This window comes from Notolepis coatsorum (genome assembly GCF_963971535.1).
Source record: "Notolepis coatsorum genome assembly, chromosome: 10".
Lineage (NCBI taxonomy): Eukaryota > Metazoa > Chordata > Actinopteri > Aulopiformes > Paralepididae > Notolepis > Notolepis coatsorum.
Window position 1 is genome coordinate 122,391,965 of NC_140174.1, and position 17,500 is coordinate 122,409,464.

A 17,500-nucleotide genomic window follows, 5' to 3' on the forward strand; every position below is an offset into this window, starting at 1 on the left:
GCTGTTTTCTGATCAGTTCTGGACCTAGGTGATGTGGTTTATATGCTGCAGCTTCAACTCTTGAACCTCTGGACTCTGTCCATCATCCTGCCCTCAGATCCAGTGCTGGTGACGGCCAGTGTTGTAGTACTGCACCACACTGACTCCAGTCCGAGTCCTGGACTGATTCTCAGGACTCGATTTGATCACTGATGACTTGGACTTGGACACCATCATTTACCTCATTCGGACTCTAAAGGTGCAGACGAGGACTCAGCCTTGTTAATTGATCAAAAACAAAATTGTAATATACCCTAATAATTTGGCACAATATATTGATGGCTAGTGCATTTGTTTGGCTATTGTGTCACAAAGTAAATAAACTCCCTTTGAAACCGTGACCGCTGTGTCACTTATGTTTAATGTAAACCTTTTTTTTTATTTGTATGTCTGCTTTTTGACTGCCAGAGTGGAGTGGACTCAACCTTGATGACTTGGACTCGGACTCGGACTAGGGTAATGGGGACTCGACTATGACTCGACTCAGGCTCTTATTTGGTGTCTCAGACTTGGGCTCGGACTCGAACACTGGGGACTCGAGACTTGACTCGTACTCGACATTTAGTGACTCGACTACTATACTGGTGACATGGTATGATACCCACCACTGTGTCCTTTATGATATATATGATACCCACCACTGTGTCCTTTATGATATATATGATACCCACCACTGTGTCCTTTATGATATATATGATACCCACCACTGTGTCCTTTATGATATATATGATACCCACCACTGTGTCCTTTATGATATATATGATACCCACCACTGTGTCCTTTATGATATATATGATACCCACCACTGTGTCCTTTATGATATATATGATACCCACCACTGTGTCCTTTATGATATATATGATACCCACTGTTGTGAAGGGCCAGATTAAAGCTGAGAATCTACATTTATTGTTTTATATACATTGTATATTATTTATATATACACGGTATATCCCTTTAAACCTGCGTTCGAACCATAATAATATTCGCTCTCCTTATTGGATAACGCCCGTAGGCGCCAGCCCGCAAGCCCCCAAAGTCAGGTTCAAAGACAAGCCCAGGCATGTCGTAACATGCCCGGAGACAGCGTATTGATTCCAGACAAGAACTGAGGTTTGGGACTAGATAACCACTTAAGTATATACACGGCTCAGGTGCGCACATCAGCAGTTCGTCTAAAGTCTGTCTGTGTTCGGTAACAGTGAAGTGAACAGCAGTGCGTCTAACAGAGCGTTGAGAACCACGTGCGAATTGAATAGTAAAGTGTCAGAGTTTAATGCAGTAACGGCAAGTTCGACCTAATGTAATGTGAAGTAAATAGTCGTTCATTTATTGTATATCGTGCCAACCACAGTTCGTTCGTGTGTAGCATTACCCAGCGGTTCGTTCGTGTTAGCTAGTGGACCTTAGCCAGTGCGCGTGGACTAAATACCTTAGTACCAGCACACGAGGAGACCTAGTCGGAGAACCTGCTGGACATGTGCACAGGAGAACCAGCGGCGGCGATTGCAGAACCATTACTGGTTGGATTATATTGATTGTGGAACGTGTTACCCGGAGAAGAGCATCGTTAATTCCCACTGTCGTTTGGGATTTAACCTCGTGAGGATTTACATTCGGGCTGGCCTCATGGACCGAGGCTGGCTGGCTATCATCGTTTGCTATCGAGCATTGGATTACAGTTATTGCTTTTGTTGCTGATCGTTGGATTTACAAGGACTGGCTTCTGTACGTGAACCCCCTTATTCTTCATTGAATCAGACTGAGTATCCGAACATTCCTCTATCCTAGTCTAGACCTTACAACTCTGAGAGGAACCCAGTGTCTCCAGGCGGTACCAGCGTTGCCTTCTATAATTGCTATTATACGCCAGGTGGCGTCAGCCTTGTACCCATCGTAGGAATTATTCTATTCCCAGTGACTCATGCTACTGACTGACTTTATGCATATTCTTCGCCATACAAGCGCGACCCTAATTCTCATTCTGTAACCTAATGTTGCATAATAATAAAATACCCTCAAATACTATTTCTTTGTCAATGCCGTGTTATTATGAGTGTCCACCATATCTATTCGATGTACTGTCTGGCCAGTAATTAAAGTACATACCTAGCAGTGGTTTAATCTATCACAATCTTTAATACAGTCAGGGTTTTGTAACCCCTCAGTTACACCCACCACTGTGTCCTTTATGATATATATGATACCCACCACTGTGTCCTTTATGATATATATGATACCCACCACTGTGTCCTTTATGATATATATGATACCCACCACTGTGTCCTTTATGATATATATGATACCCACCACTGTGTCCTTTATGATATATATGATACCCACCACTGTGTCCTTTATGATATATATGATACCCACCACTGTGTCCTTTATGATATATATGATACCCACCACTGTGTCCTTTATGATATATATGATACCCACCACTGTTCAAGTTTCTTTAATAGTTGTCATATAGAAGTACAGAATACTTTTATACAAAATGCTTCTTACTGTTACGCTCCAGAGACTGTGCTAGACAAGATAAGTATAAAATAACATAGTATAGCATGTAAATTAGAAGTAAAAATTAGGTCACAGTGTTCAGTATAGACATATGTACAATGTTCGATGCAGAATAGACGTAACTGAGTTACCATATAATATACAATATACTATGCAGTGTACTAATATACAATATTATATAGTTCAAAGCAGAAATGGGATGAGGTACAATTTAGGTACAATTTACAGTAAGGTGTACGAGTTGTAGTGCAAATCCTTTATCAATAAATATAAAGTGTGTTTAGGTGATCTAAAGTGTGGAGAGTGGGTGCTGCAGTGTGTTGTTTGTTTAAAGTGAGTGTGTGCGTGTGGATGTGTGTGCTGTGTGCATTTGATGGTTGTTGCATAGTGTTCATTGTTCGTTGAGCAGCCTGATGGCCTGGGGATAGAAGCTTCTTCTGAGTCTTTATGTGCTCGCCTTGAGACTCCGGTATCGCTTGCCTGACCGCAGCAGTTCAAAGAGGCAGTTCGGGTGGCTGGAGTCCTTGATGATTCTCTTAGCCTTACCCCTGCACCGCTTGTTGTAAATGGTCTGGAGGGTGGGGAGCCCCCCTCCAATTGTGCGTTCGGCTGAACGTGTCACTCTTTGTAGTCTGCTTCGGTCTTGTGCAGTGCTATTCCCAAACCAGGAGGTGATGTTGCCAGTCAGGATGCTCTCTATTGTACATGAGTAGAAGTTCTTAAGGATCTTCTGACTGACTTGGAACTTCCTTAGGCGCCTGAGTAGAGGCGTTGTCGTGCCTTCTTCACAACACTGTCAATGTGTGTGGTCCATGTCAAGTCCTCGGATATGTGGGCTCCGAGGTACTTAAAGCTGTTCACTCTCTCAACCGGTGCCCCGTCGATGCTGAGGGGGCTGTAGTCCTTGACCCCCGACCTCCTGAAGTCCACAATCATCTCCTTTGTTTTGCTGACGTTCAGGGAGAGGCTGTTCTCCTGGCACCATCCCGCCAGGACCTTGACCTCTTCCAGGTAGGCCCTCTCGTCGTTTGCAGAGATCAGGCCCACCACTACTGTGTCGTCAGCAAATTTGATGATTGTGTTGTTACTCCGCTGAGCCACACAGTCGTGTGTGTACAGGGAGTAGAGGAGGGGACTCAGAACACAGCCCTGGGGGGCCCCTATGTTGAGGGTGATGGATGAGGAGGTGCAGTTGCCTGCTCTCACCACCTGGGGTCTGCCCGTCAGGAAGTCCAAGACCCACTGGCAGAGGTCATAGTTCAAGCCCAGGTCCCTGAGCTTGGCTATGAGTTTGGAGGGGACTATGGTATTGAATGCCGAGCTGTAGTCGATGAATAGCATTCTCACATAGTCCTGTGTCCTTTATGATATATATGATACCCACCACTGTGTCCTTTATGATATATATGATACATTTACATTTAGTCATTTAGCTGACGCTTTTATCCAAAGCGACTTACAAGTTCTGTACGACAAGTCATCAGGAAAGGCACAACTCTATCAGCTGAGTAACAATGTTCATCAAAGGGTTGCGTGTTACAGTGTAGGTTTATTATTAGGACAAGTGCATGAGAGTAAGGTTAGTTAGGGTTAGATCTTTATTTTTTGTATTATTATTATTATTATTATTTCAGACAATGGTTATCACATTATCTTCTCTTATCACATCTGATCACATTCTCATCACAGGGCCTCTTCATCCTGAGGAGACTGAAGAAAGCCCTCCCCTCAGATTGGGGTGAACTTTTACATTCACAGTCGGCGCGGCAACTGCCTCAGACCGGAAAGCACTGCACTACCCTGCACCTCTCATCTCTCCTCTCCCCTCTCCTCATCTTACATTTACATTTAGTCATTTAGCTGACGCTTTTATCCAAAGCGACTTACAAGTTCTGTACGACAAGACAGCAAGAAGGGTACAACTCTATCAGCTGAGTAATTAAAGTAATTAAAAAGTAAAGTATCGGATTTCTTATTTATAAAAAAAATGTAAACTCGTCGTCGCTGTAAATGAGGGGCACCTCAGTGTTTCACGAGTTGAAATAAAGGTTTGAAATAATGATGTGTGGGAGGAGGGGGAAGGGGTGAGTTATTGGTGCATACTGGAGGTCAAGGTGGTGATGGCTCTGGGGAACAAACTGTCTCTGAGCCTGTTTGTTCTGGCTCTGATGCACCTGTAACACCTGCCTGATGGCAACAGGTCGAACAGGTCGAAGCCAGGGTGTGAGCTGTCCTTCGTAATGTTTCTTGCTCTGTTGAGGCAGTGGGAGTTGTACAAGTCCCAAGTAAGATCTAGTATTAATAGGCGTTCCTTCTCCCTCTGAAACCTAGAGTGTTTCTCGAGGCTCGCTGGGTTTATTTTGCCCTCTTTGCTGGAAAAATACCTTGACTTATGGATTTCCTGTACAGAATTCAGATATTCAGTATCCTGCCCCCCCTCATCTTAAACCCATAATGAAGTGTTTCTTCACTCCCCGTGGGTTCATTTCCTCACCTTGCGGACTACCTGCCCGGCACTCGTGGTAATCAGTATTGACTTGTTGTTTTCCATCATAAACCCAGAAGTGTTCCTCGGCTTCCAGACGGGGTGGTTTGCCAAAATCTCTGCCGCTGGAGACCTTGTGTTTCCTGGTCGGCACCTTGTGGTAATCGGGTGTTCTGTATTTATGGAGCCGCGGGTGGTGGTGTACAACTCATTCAGAACGCAGCGGCCCGCCTGATCTCAAACCTACCAAAGTCGGCCCATGTCACCCCACTTCTTAGGGACCTGCACTGGCTCCCCGTTGCTGCACGAATCCGCTTCAAGGCCCTCGACCTGGCATACCGTGCGGCGAAGGGAACCGCTCCCGCCTACTTCCGGTCAATGGTCTCTAACTACACACCCTCAAGACCCCTACGCTCTGCATCTTCTGGCCGTCTCAGACCCACTCCTATTCGAGCTCCGGGAGGGTCATCAAGGAGAAGTCGCCTATTCTCAGTCCTTGCCCCACAATGGTGGAATGAACTACCCACCCCAGTTAGGACAACCCTAACCCCTCCAATCTTTTGCCGTCGACTAAAGACGCACTTCTTCAACCATTATCTAAAAAAAATATAATATATATATTAAGGCTGTCAAATATATCGCGTTAATATCGCGTTAACTCCCGATTCTATTAATGCCACTAATTTTTTTAACTCGAGATTAATTAATTTTTTTTTTTTTTTTTACTAGACTTCACTCAGGTGTATTATTGATGCTCTCATTGATACTGTTTGTTTCTGAAGTGTGTGTGTGTGTGTGTGTGTGTGTGTGTGTGTGTGTGTGTGTGTGTGTGTGTGTGTGTGTGTGTGTGTGTGTGTGTGTGTGTGTGTGTGTGTGTGTGTGTGTGTGTGTGTGTGTGTGTGTGTGTGAGAGATATAGAGAGAGAGGGGGGTGAGAGAGATGAGGAAGGGGCAAAAGAGAAAGAGAGCTGGGAGAGTGTGTGTGTGAGAGAGAGGGGGGGGGTGTGATTAATCAGCCCTTGTGTGGGTGAATGTAACACGTTCCTAACGTTTTCTTTCCCCTATTATTTCATGCACACTTTATTCATTGTTTTAAATTATTATTTTCTTTTAAGTTATTTTGTGCATCACTCTGTTTTGAATTTGATGCAAATTTGCAATGCATGAGGGTCATCCTTTTGTGTTAAATGGCTGCATAAAGCAAGCATTTGTTGACTTGCATGTTGATAAGAGTATTAAAACTTGGAACTTGAAAAAGATCTGTTTAAGGTATAAAAAAAAAAGTGATTAATTTGCGATTAATCGCGAGTTAACTATGGACAATCATGCGATTAATCGAGTTAAATATTTTAATCGTTTGACAGCACTAATATATATATATCTAACTAACCTTACTGTCATGCACTTGTCCTAATAAACTAACCTACACTGTAGCACTCAACACTTTGATGAACATTGTTGCTCAGCTGATAGAGTTGTGCCCTTCCTGCTGACCTGTCGTACAGAACCTGTAAGTCGCTTTGGATAAAAGCATCAGCTAAATGACTAAATGTAAATGTAATGTATTACACTCTGTGTCGTCTGCTTTGTGTTCCAGATCCGGCCGTACGTGGGCCTCCTGGTTCAGTACCTGCCTCTGCTGTGGAAGCAGTCTGAGGAACACAACATGCTGCGCTGTGCCATCCTGACCACCCTCATCCACCTGGTGCAGGTGAGAGGCACAGACACACACACACACACACACACACACACACACACACACACACACACACACACACACACACACACACACACACACACATAGACACACATAGACACACACACACAGATCCTGACCACCCTCATCTACCTGGTGCAGGTGAGACACAAAAGACACACACATACACACAAGCTCCCACTAACCATCACATCTGCAAACACTCTGGAACAAGCTCCCACTAACCATCACATCTGGAACAAGCTCCCACTAACCATCACATCTGGAACAAGCTCCCACTAACCATCACATCTGGAACAAGCTCCCACTAACCATCACATCTGCAAACACTCTACAGACTTTTAAGGCCATGCTCACAACTCACCTGTTCTCCATAGACAATCCCTTAACTACCGGTAGTTTTGTGTTGTAGTGTGACGGGTGTATTTATGTCTGTCTGTTCTCTGTCTGCTTGTATGGCCTACATGTATTTTCTATGTTTTCATATTGTTTCCTGTCATATCATCATTATATCATATCAAGATGGGAGACATTTAGGGAAATGTTATTGAAGCTTGAAAGTATTTTAATGTATTTATGTATCTGTTGATAGTGAGTGGAACTAGCATGCTGTATAATGTGTTTGTCTGTTGATAGTGAGTGGAGCTAGCAGGTTGTGTGTTTGTCTGTTGATAGTGAGTGGAGCTAGCAGGCTGTGTGTTTGTCTGTTGATAGTGAGTGGAGCTAGCAGGCTGTGTGTTTGTCTGTTGATAGTGAGTGGAGCTAGCAGGCTGTGTGTTTGTCTGTTGATAGTGAGTGGAGCTAGCAGCAGGCTGTGTGTTTGTCTGTTGATAGTGAGTGGAGCTAGCAGGCTGTGTGTTTGTCTGTTGATAGTGAGTGGAGCTAGCAGCAGGCTGTGTGTTTGTCTGTTGATAGTGAGTGGAGCTAGCAGGCTGTGTGTTTGTCTGTTGATAGTGAGTGGAGCTAGCAGGCTGTGTGTTTGTCTGTTGATAGTGAGTGGAGCTAGCAGGCTGTGTGTTTGTCTGTTGATAGTGAGTGGAGCTAGCAGGCTGTGTGTTTGTCTGTTGATAGTGAGTGGAGCTAGCAGGATGTGTGTTTGTCTGTTGATAGTGAGTGGAGCTAGCAGGCTGTGTGTTTGTCTGTTGATAGTGAGTGGAGCTAGCAGGCTGTGTGTTTGTCTGTTGATAGTGAGTGGAGCTAGCAGGCTGTGTGTTTGTCTGTTGATAGTGAGTGGAGCTAGCAGGCTGTGTGTTTGTCTGTTGATAGTGAGTGGAGCTAGCAGGCTGTGTGTTTGTCTGTTGATAGTGAGTGGAGCTAGCAGGCTGTGTGTTTGTCTGTTGATAGTGAGTGGAGCTAGCAGGCTGTGTGTTTGTCTGTTGATAGTGAGTGGAGCTAGCAGGCTGTGTGTTTGTCTGTTGATAGTGAGTGGAGCTAGCAGGCTGTGTGTTTGTCTGTTGATAGTGAGTGGAGCTAGCAGGCTGTGTGTTTGTCTGTTGATAGTGAGTGGAGCTAGCAGGTTGTGTGTTTGTCTGTTGATAGTGAGTGGAGCTAGCAGGCTGTGTGTTTGTCTGTTGATAGTGAGTGGAGCTAGCAGGTTGTGTGTTTGTCTGTTGATAGTGAGTGGAGCTAGCAGGCTGTGTGTTTGTCTGTTGATAGTGAGTGGAGCTAGCAGGCTGTGTGTTTGTCTGTTGATAGTGAGTGGAGCTAGCAGGTTGTGTGTTTGTCTGTTGATAGTGAGTGGAGCTAGCAGGCTGTGTGTTTGTCTGTTGATAGTGAGTGGAGCTAGCAGGCTGTGTGTTTGTCTGTTGATAGTGAGTGGAGCTAGCAGCAGGCTGTGTGTTTGTCTGTTGATAGTGAGTGGAGCTAGCAGGCTGTGTGTTTGTCTGTTGATAGTGAGTGGAGCTAGCAGCAGGCTGTGTGTTTGTCTGTTGATAGTGAGTGGAGCTAGCAGGCTGTGTGTTTGTCTGTTGATAGTGAGTGGAGCTAGCAGGCTGTGTGTTTGTCTGTTGATAGTGAGTGGAGCTAGCAGGCTGTGTGTTTGTCTGTTGATAGTGAGTGGAGCTAGCAGGCTGTGTGTTTGTCTGTTGATAGTGAGTGGAGCTAGCAGGCTGTGTGTTTGTCTGTTGATAGTGAGTGGAGCTAGCAGGCTGTGTGTTTGTCTGTTGATAGTGAGTGGAGCTAGCAGGCTGTGTGTTTGTCTGTTGATAGTGAGTGGAGCTAGCAGGCTGTGTGTTTGTCTGTTGATAGTGAGTGCAGCTAGCAGGCTGTGTGTTTGTCTGTTGATAGTGAGTGGAGCTAGCAGGCTGTGTGTTTGTCTGTTGATAGTGAGTGGAGCTAGCAGGTTGTGTGTTTGTCTGTTGATAGTGAGTGGAGCTAGCAGGTTGTGTGTTTGTCTGTTGATAGTGAGTGGAGCTAGCAGGCTGTGTGTTTGTCTGTTGTTAGTGAGTGGAGCTAGCAGGCTGTGTGTTTGTCTGTTGTTAGTGAGTGGAGCTAGCAGGCTGTGTGTTTGTCTGTTGATAGCTTCATCGCCAAGCAGCAGGTCCGGTCCAGGCAATCTGGATACTGTCTCTGTCTCTCTCTCTCTCACTTTTATTCATGTCTTTATGCCTGTCTGCTCATCCATCGGTTTGCCTTCTTTTTCCCACACACACACACTGGGTTTAACGACACAGAAATATCCTCTTGAACGCCACACAGATCCTTTGGCACAGTGCGTCCTATAAACTGTTTTGACAAAAAATTACAATGAACCTCTCGAGGTTCTGTTGTTTCCCACTAAGCATACAGCCACGGAAGAGTCGGAAGTGCTCTGTGTTACCGCCCGGTGTCGGGCCTAACCGGTTTGGTTAGTTAGGACACATCTGGCACCATCGCTCTCTGGTTTTAAAACCCGGTAGAGCCGCCTGAGCACAGAGGGCGGCTGCAACAACAGTCTGGCGTTTATAGAACTTGCGGAAGACAAGCCAGGGCTACAGAATCTTAACGTCTGTTAGAACGATCTTCAACACACCCTAAATATTGATCCTCTCAGGACCTTTGGACAGTTTAGAACCATGATCACAAACCACTCCGTTTCAGTATGTAATTGTTTTTTTATTATTATTATTCGTTATAATAATAATGATAATACTGCTAATAATAACAATAATAATAACCAAAACAATACTACTAATACTAAGAATAACTAACTATTATCATTAATAACAATACTACTACTAATAATAATTGTTAGTATATTTCTATTCGATTATTCTTTCTTTTAAATTTGTATTCATAATTTGGTATGAAAAGTCATCCGTTAAATAATCCAATCAATGTATATCATATTGAACTGGATGATAATATGATGTTTGATACAAACTGAAAAAAATCCTACTTAACCTGTTCCACCCCAGGTGAAAATCTGCATAAAATGTATACCTAGGTAAATGGAATATTGCTCCACTTCTACAAGGGCTATTTGCATATTCTTGGTATCTAGGAACATCTATGGACCTCAATGAATGTATTCTCAGTGTCAGAAACATTGTGTCTATTACTAGGCTTGCTTAAATTGTGATGAAACAAAGGAAAATATGAATTATGATTTTTCTTTTCATCTTTGACAGTGAATAAAACCATGATAATAATGACCAAACTTAAAAAACTGCCACTGAGCTCATTCAGTACCCTCTTGAGATCATGTGTACAAAAGATCTAAGGAAATTAATAAAGGGAAGATGATCAAATTGAAGGTTCTGTATATACAGTACTGAATTCTCCCATCCGGAGATCTAATTCTTCTTACATGTTAACAATAGTGTGGAGAAACTGACTGCGTTTCAATATTTGTCAAAAACGTTACCTTTTGTAGCTTATTATCGCGAATCATAACAATTATTGATATGATTCATTCAGAACGCTGAACTTTGAACCACCATAGCGGACCACAGGAAGTGTAGATTGGAGAAATTCCAACGCTGGCAGATAGCTAGCGAGGTCCTCTTCAAAATGGCCACAAAAAGATTCCAATTCCGATGGGTCAACATTTCCATATCCGGTTCCGGGTCAAAAAAACGATTTCACATAAAAAAACTTAAAATGATATAAACTCACTTTTAACCTATTGCTAAACTATTGCCAACCTAACGTTTTACATTCTACATGTATTTGTGACATAGTAGTGATAATAATACTTGAAAACGGTTGATTTTAAAATCACAATTTTTTTTCCATCTTCATAAAAATATAATAATAATTTAATAAGGTCAAAAGGGGTCGGTACCGACCCTGTCGAGTGGAACAGGTTAATATAAACTGTTTTAACTCATTGACCACCGCACTGTTTTCCCATCTCTACTCAATGGCGCCAGCGTTATTGACCAATGTAGCGATGTTTTGCGGACCCATCGTGTGTTCTGTATTATAGCTATGGAGACAATAGTATGGCTCATTTGACAGGCATTGTTTATAGTCCAACACTAACTAACCAGTTAATTTCTACATAATGTAGTTTGTGCGCTATTCCATGCTAAACATAGCCCAAAATAATCCAGTCTTTTTTCATAGATCGCGAGATATGACGTTATATGCATTATGCCCAAATCATTCGGGTTGCTCGCCTGAAACTCCAAATAATTCCAAATCAAAGGTATATACCATATACATATGTGTCTTCACAAAATCATCAATCATTGTATATTGGGCATGGCTACCATACGGGAAAGAATAGGTCTGAGGCACCAAATCTTCCACCGATTGCCATGTCCTGATCCACTCCGAGGCGGAAACAGCCGGAGGTAAACTCAGTACTGGAAGACAACTGATATCCCCAGTTCAAAATATAGGTGATACTGCCACCTGGCAGGATTCGATCGTCATTGCAATTCCAACGTAGGCAGCTGTGCCAGGGAGACCCAGGCAGCTCCGAGAGAGTGTTTAGAACGGGGATCAAAGGAAGAAGATCAAAGGATCAAAACCCGAGAAAAGTCAGGTTTGACGCTCAGTGGTTGGCGACGGAACTCGACTTTTCTCAAAGAGTTTATTTAAATTTTTTTTTACTTTATCTTTTCCCGATTTTTCTCCCATCCCAATGTTAGTCGTTATGCCAATTCCCAATCCCCTACCTGGTCGTTGCGCACTCTACCCCCTACCGTCGGTCTGGGAGGGCGGAGACTATCACATGCTTCCTCCGACACATGTGTAGCCAATCCCCACTTCTTTTCACCTGGCAGCGCGGACTCTCACTGGGGGAGTGTAACGTGTGGAAGGATCACACTACCTCTCTCAGATCCTTCCCTCGCTGTGCAGGCGCCCCGACCGAACTGTAGGAGTCGCTGTTTTACAATGACCAGGACCCACCCTCGCTGGCTTCCCACCCGCTAACACTGCCAATTGTGTCAGTATGGACGGTCGGCCAAGCCGGAGGCACCACAGCTGGATTCGATCCCTCGGTCTCTGTGGTGGTAGGCAGATGCTTAGTCCACTGCGCTACCGGACGCCGGCGGGCAAAGAGTTCATCTAAAACTATAAAATTGTGTATCATGATTCACAACGGTAAAAAACACCCACCCCCACAATACAATAACACAGACAACAAACAGTAAATATTGATATATTACTCTGCCCTAGATGTGATTTACAGATTTCAGGCTTTTTTTCTTTATTTTCAATTACTTTTCAGATGAAAACTCCTTGTTTTGCTACTTTTCGCTGCCCCAGTCAATTTCCTGTCTTCCCCTGTGTGTTTATCTCCATCATCATTGCCAGAGAGAGAGGCAGTAGCCGTGTCCTCCTTCCTGTTTGGACATAGACCGCGTCTCCTCACGTCATTACTCCCTAGTGGGAGGCTACGTGCCCCGGGCTGCCGGAGACGTCCTCTTTGTGACAGATAGACCACTTCACATCTGGCTGCCTGTGGGAGAGCCTCTCAGAAGTGTCCTCTTCGTGACAGATAATAATAATAATAATAATAATAATAATAATAATAATAATAATAATAATAATAATAATAATAATAATAATAATAATAGACTTTATTTGTATAGCACCTTTCATACAGAAACTGCAGCTCAAAGTGCTTCACAACAGAAAAAAGACAGGCATAAAATGACCACATAAATTGCAGACATATAAAATCACAGTTTTTCACATTAGGATCTAACATCCCAACAGGCCGCCTTGTTTATGGTTTGATTCAGTTTTAAATAGTCAATAATAAAAAAAAAAGTAAGATAAAATACACAGCAGCATCTCATTAGCTAAATTATACTTAGCACAGTTGGAAAATAACACATTATTGTTACCCTGAGGTGTATGGCACATTCACAAGCAATTTCAGGAGGAGTTAAATATTCAGGACGAGGACCCTATTCAATTAGTTATTTCGTGTTCGTGTTCATGGTCGTTATGTATTGATGCTGTGTTACCGTCTGTCGGGCAATGTAGTGTACGCTTATTGGACCTGAGGGAGATCCGCCGTGGATTAAAATGTTGCGTTATGACCCCGCCTCCCACTCGCTGCTCTCACCAGAACTGTAGGATGTAGTCTAGAGTAGGGTTTTTCAACAGCACTGACAGGCTGAACCAAATTGAAACATGAATAATAAATAGATAATCATAGATACCAAATCAAATTAAAATCAAATGTATTTGTAAGGCCCGACAACACACGTTAATGTCCCCATGGGCCGGACACGTGTTATTTAAACAAGTCAAGAAGAAACATCACAATAAGTCAAGAACAAAACAAGAACACTATAAAGTCAAAAAAAAAAATTATAAATGCAAAATAAATGCAACACTCCCAGACATACCCCACGCGAAGGTAAGGAAAAACTCACTAAAACCTAGCAATAGGAAAAAATGCACCACAGGCAATGTGGAGGAGAGAAACCTTAGAAGGGCCGTTCAAGGGGGGATCTCCCTTCTTAGATGTCGGTGATAGTAGTGTTGCAGTAAAACAGGCGAACAGTTGGTAAGCATGCACTCATATGCGTAGTGAAACATATAAGTGTATGCAATAGCAACTGAACATTTTGAAAGATTAAGGATAGAGCTGATAGCAGATCTATTTGAGGCAAAGATACCCATGGTAAACGGAAAATAACTCACTCACTCAGAGAGTAAGAAAGTGAGAGAGATAACTTTATTTTTATAGTAGAGGGGACAGTTCCCACAAAGGCAAATTAGCTATTTTAGGGTTAGAGGTTAACCTCTTTAGCATCACCCCCTAAATGGGGCCATTTTAGTTTTAGTTTTTGAGGACTGCATACTTTTCTTTGCAACGCTTAGCTTTATACTAAGCACATGTATAGCACATGCATGAGCCTGGTCTCTTTTGAAAGGTCACATTCTGAAGTTACTAAAGCAAAAAAAGGATAATCACTTTTAGTGCTAATGAAATAGAGTAACAGAGGTTTTAACTTGAGTTGAATTTGTGTAATCACATTTGTCTTTAATGGTTTGCGGTTTCATAGTTTGAAGTCTTATGTAGTACAGGTCCGAATTTGATAAAAATCTGTTGAAAAATGAGTGATTGGGAAAGGTTTTAGTAAAAAAAAAAAAACATGTAAATCCAAAATGGCTATCCACCTCCATGCATTCTGAAGATTCAGTCGCAACAAAGTTTCGCTCGTCAACTTTCACCTACTTCCTCTACTAGCACCCCCCAGCGTGGGGTATAGTTGGTAGCCGACACTCGTTGGCTACAACGCTGACCAATCACTTTCTCCATCAGCAGTGATTGGTCAGTTCTCGAGCATATACTGTCCGACGTGGTCACTTGACTCGCGGCCTGTAAAAAGACGCTCGCCTCACATATCGTCATGTAACTCGAGAACTTGGACCCCACTCGCTGTGACTTGGCCGCTGGAGCGTTGCCATGGGAGCGTTGCCACGGAAGCGTTGCCTCGCTGTGCAGACATACTATTTGCTTTTTTCTCTTCCCACTTTGAACAGTGGAGCCGTGGCGGAGAACGCAAGCAGATGCCACATGATTAGTTAATGACGCCTCTTGCCCGAGAGCACACTGGGCCACTAACGACGGCATCAATTCACCTCCGAAAGTGTCTCGCAGAAAGATGTCCAAAAAGACACGTTTTATCCAAACATTACCTACTTAACAATCAAGCCCTCACATGCTGCCCTACTGTCAGTCTGGGGAGGGTGTAGACTACCACATGCTGCCCTACTGTCAGTCTGGGGAGGGTGTAGACATCACATGTTGCCCTACTGTCAGTCTGGGGAGGGTGTAGAACTACCACATGCTGCCCTACTGTCAGTCTGGGGAGGGTGTAGACTACCACATGCTGCCCTACTGTCAGTCTGGGGAGGGTGTAGACTATCACATGTTGCCCTACTGTCAGTCTGGGGAGGGTGTAGACTACCACATGCTGCCCTACTGTGGGTCTGGGGAGGGTGTAGACTACCACATGCTGCCCTACTGTCAGTCTGGGGAGGGTGTAGACTACCACATGCTGCCCTACTGTGGGTCTGGGGAGGGTGTAGACTACCACATGCTGCCCTACTGTCAGTCTGGGGAGGGTGTAGACTACCACATGCTGCCCTACTGTCGGTCTCGGGAGGTTGTAGACTACCACATGCTGCCCTACTGTCAGTCTGGGGAGGGTGTAGACTACCACATGCTCCCCTACTGTCAGTCTGGGGAGGGTGTAGACTACCACATGCTGCCCTACTGTCAGTCTGGGGAGGGTGTAGACTACCACATGCTGCCCTACTGTCGGTCTGGGGAGGGTGTAGACTATCTCATGCTGCTCTACTGTCAGTCTGGGGAGGGTGTAGACTACCACATGCTGCCCTACTGTGGGTCTGGGGAGGGTGTAGACTACCACATGCTGCCCTACTGTGGGTCTGGGGAGGGTGTAGACTATCACATGCTGCCCTACTGTGGGTCTGGGGAGGGTGTAGACTACCACATGCTGCCCTACTGTCGGTCTGGGGAGGGTGTAGACTACCACATGCTGCCCTACTGTCGGTCTGGGGAGGGTGTAGACTACCACATGCTGCCCTACTGTCGGTCTGGGGAGGGTGTAGACTACCACATGCTGCCCTACTGTGGTCTGGGGAGGGTGTGTAGAGCGGAGCTAAGTTAAGTTAACAATATACCCGTTATCACCATACGCTTATATTGAAACACGTTGACATCAGGGCCGTTCTTTCAACCTAAAAGTGCACTTCAACCTCGAGCCTACATTCCTTAGCGACCCGTGTTACCAAGTATACAAACCAGCGCGCACATTCGATACACACAGATATGAAACGAGTCATACGGAGCGTATATAACGGAGGCTGACATTAGAGCAATATGACTCACAAACTCACGACAGTAGTACACAACTACACATACAGACGCACAAAATGTATTCTGCATTGATTAAGTGATAATCAAAACCCAGCTTAAGCCCTTAAACCAATGTAGTGAATCGCGAAGCCAATACGCACACACACAGTCGAACTGGAACGCTTTACCAAACATACACTACCACCAGCATTCATATCTCATACGTTCATCTTCCAATCGCTTAACCATAACATAACTTACTTACCGGTACCCAAACAACTGAGTCCACATTCATGCACGAATCAATTTCAAAACGTTAGAAAAACGCTCCGTTTCCCGATTCCTCAATGTCTCAATCCAATGTCTGGAAGTGGGCCCATGGTTAATAAACGGTCCATAACCGCATTCTATAGAAGAATAAGTCTTTATTTATCGTGCAGATTAACACATGCAAGATGAAAGATCCAACGGAACACGTGTGTTACGTCACCGGCTCAGCTCTGCTCTGACTGAGAGAGGGAAAGACAGACTGCCCTGCCCTCTGCTGGCGCGTGCTGTGCACTACAGAGTTGGCGCACAGTCTGTGACGTCACGGTATTGAAAATCATTTCGAAATACCCTGGTATACCGTAATACCGTCATACCGCCCAAGCCTTCTGTCTGTCTGTCTGTCTGTCTGTCTGTCTGTCTGTCTGTCTGTCTGTCTGTCTTGTCCATCTGTCTGTCTGTCTGTCTGTCTTGTCCGTCTAACGTTGATGTCCTGGTGTGATGTCACACAGGGCCTGGGGGCGGAGTCTTAAGCACATGTACCCCTTGTGATGTCACACAGGGCCTGGGGGCGGAGTCTAAGAACCTGTACCCCTTCCTGCTGCCTGTCATCCAGCTGAGCACCGACGTCTCCCAGCCGCCCCACGTCTACCTGCTGGAGGACGGACTGGAACTCTGGTAGACACACACACACACACACACACACACACACACACACACACACACACACACACACACGCACTCGCACTCGCACTCGCACTCGCACTCTCACACACTCTCACACACTCTCACACACACTCACACTCACACTCACACTCACACACACACACCCACCACACACACACCTACACACACACCTACACACACACCTACACACTCACACTCACACTCACACACCCACCACACACCCACCACACACACACCTACACACACACACGTACACACACACACACACACACATACATACAGCGGAACAACAACACCATCATCAAATTTGCTGATGACACAGTAGTGGTGGGCCTGATCTCTGCCAACGACGAAAGGGCCTACCTGGAAGAGGTAGAGAACCTGTCACAGTGGTGTCAGGAGAACTGCCTCTCCCTGAACGTCAGCAAAACAAAAGAGATGATTGTGGACTTCAGGAGGTCGGGGGTCAAGGACTACAGCCCCCTCAGCATCGACGGGGCACC

At 44.6% G+C, this 17,500-nt stretch overlaps 1 protein-coding gene across 1 annotated transcript in view; it reads left to right on the forward strand.

Annotated features, from left to right (window-relative positions):
* ipo11 (importin 11) overlaps window positions 1-17,500 on the forward strand; it is a 577,792-nt gene that overhangs the window by 228,141 nt on the left and 332,151 nt on the right. The window contains exons 17-18 of the mRNA XM_084323169.1: window positions 6,644-6,757; window positions 16,873-16,988. Coding sequence (XP_084179295.1) covers window positions 6,644-6,757; window positions 16,873-16,988 — 230 coding nt within the window. The remainder of the gene's footprint in view (window positions 1-6,643; window positions 6,758-16,872; window positions 16,989-17,500) is intronic.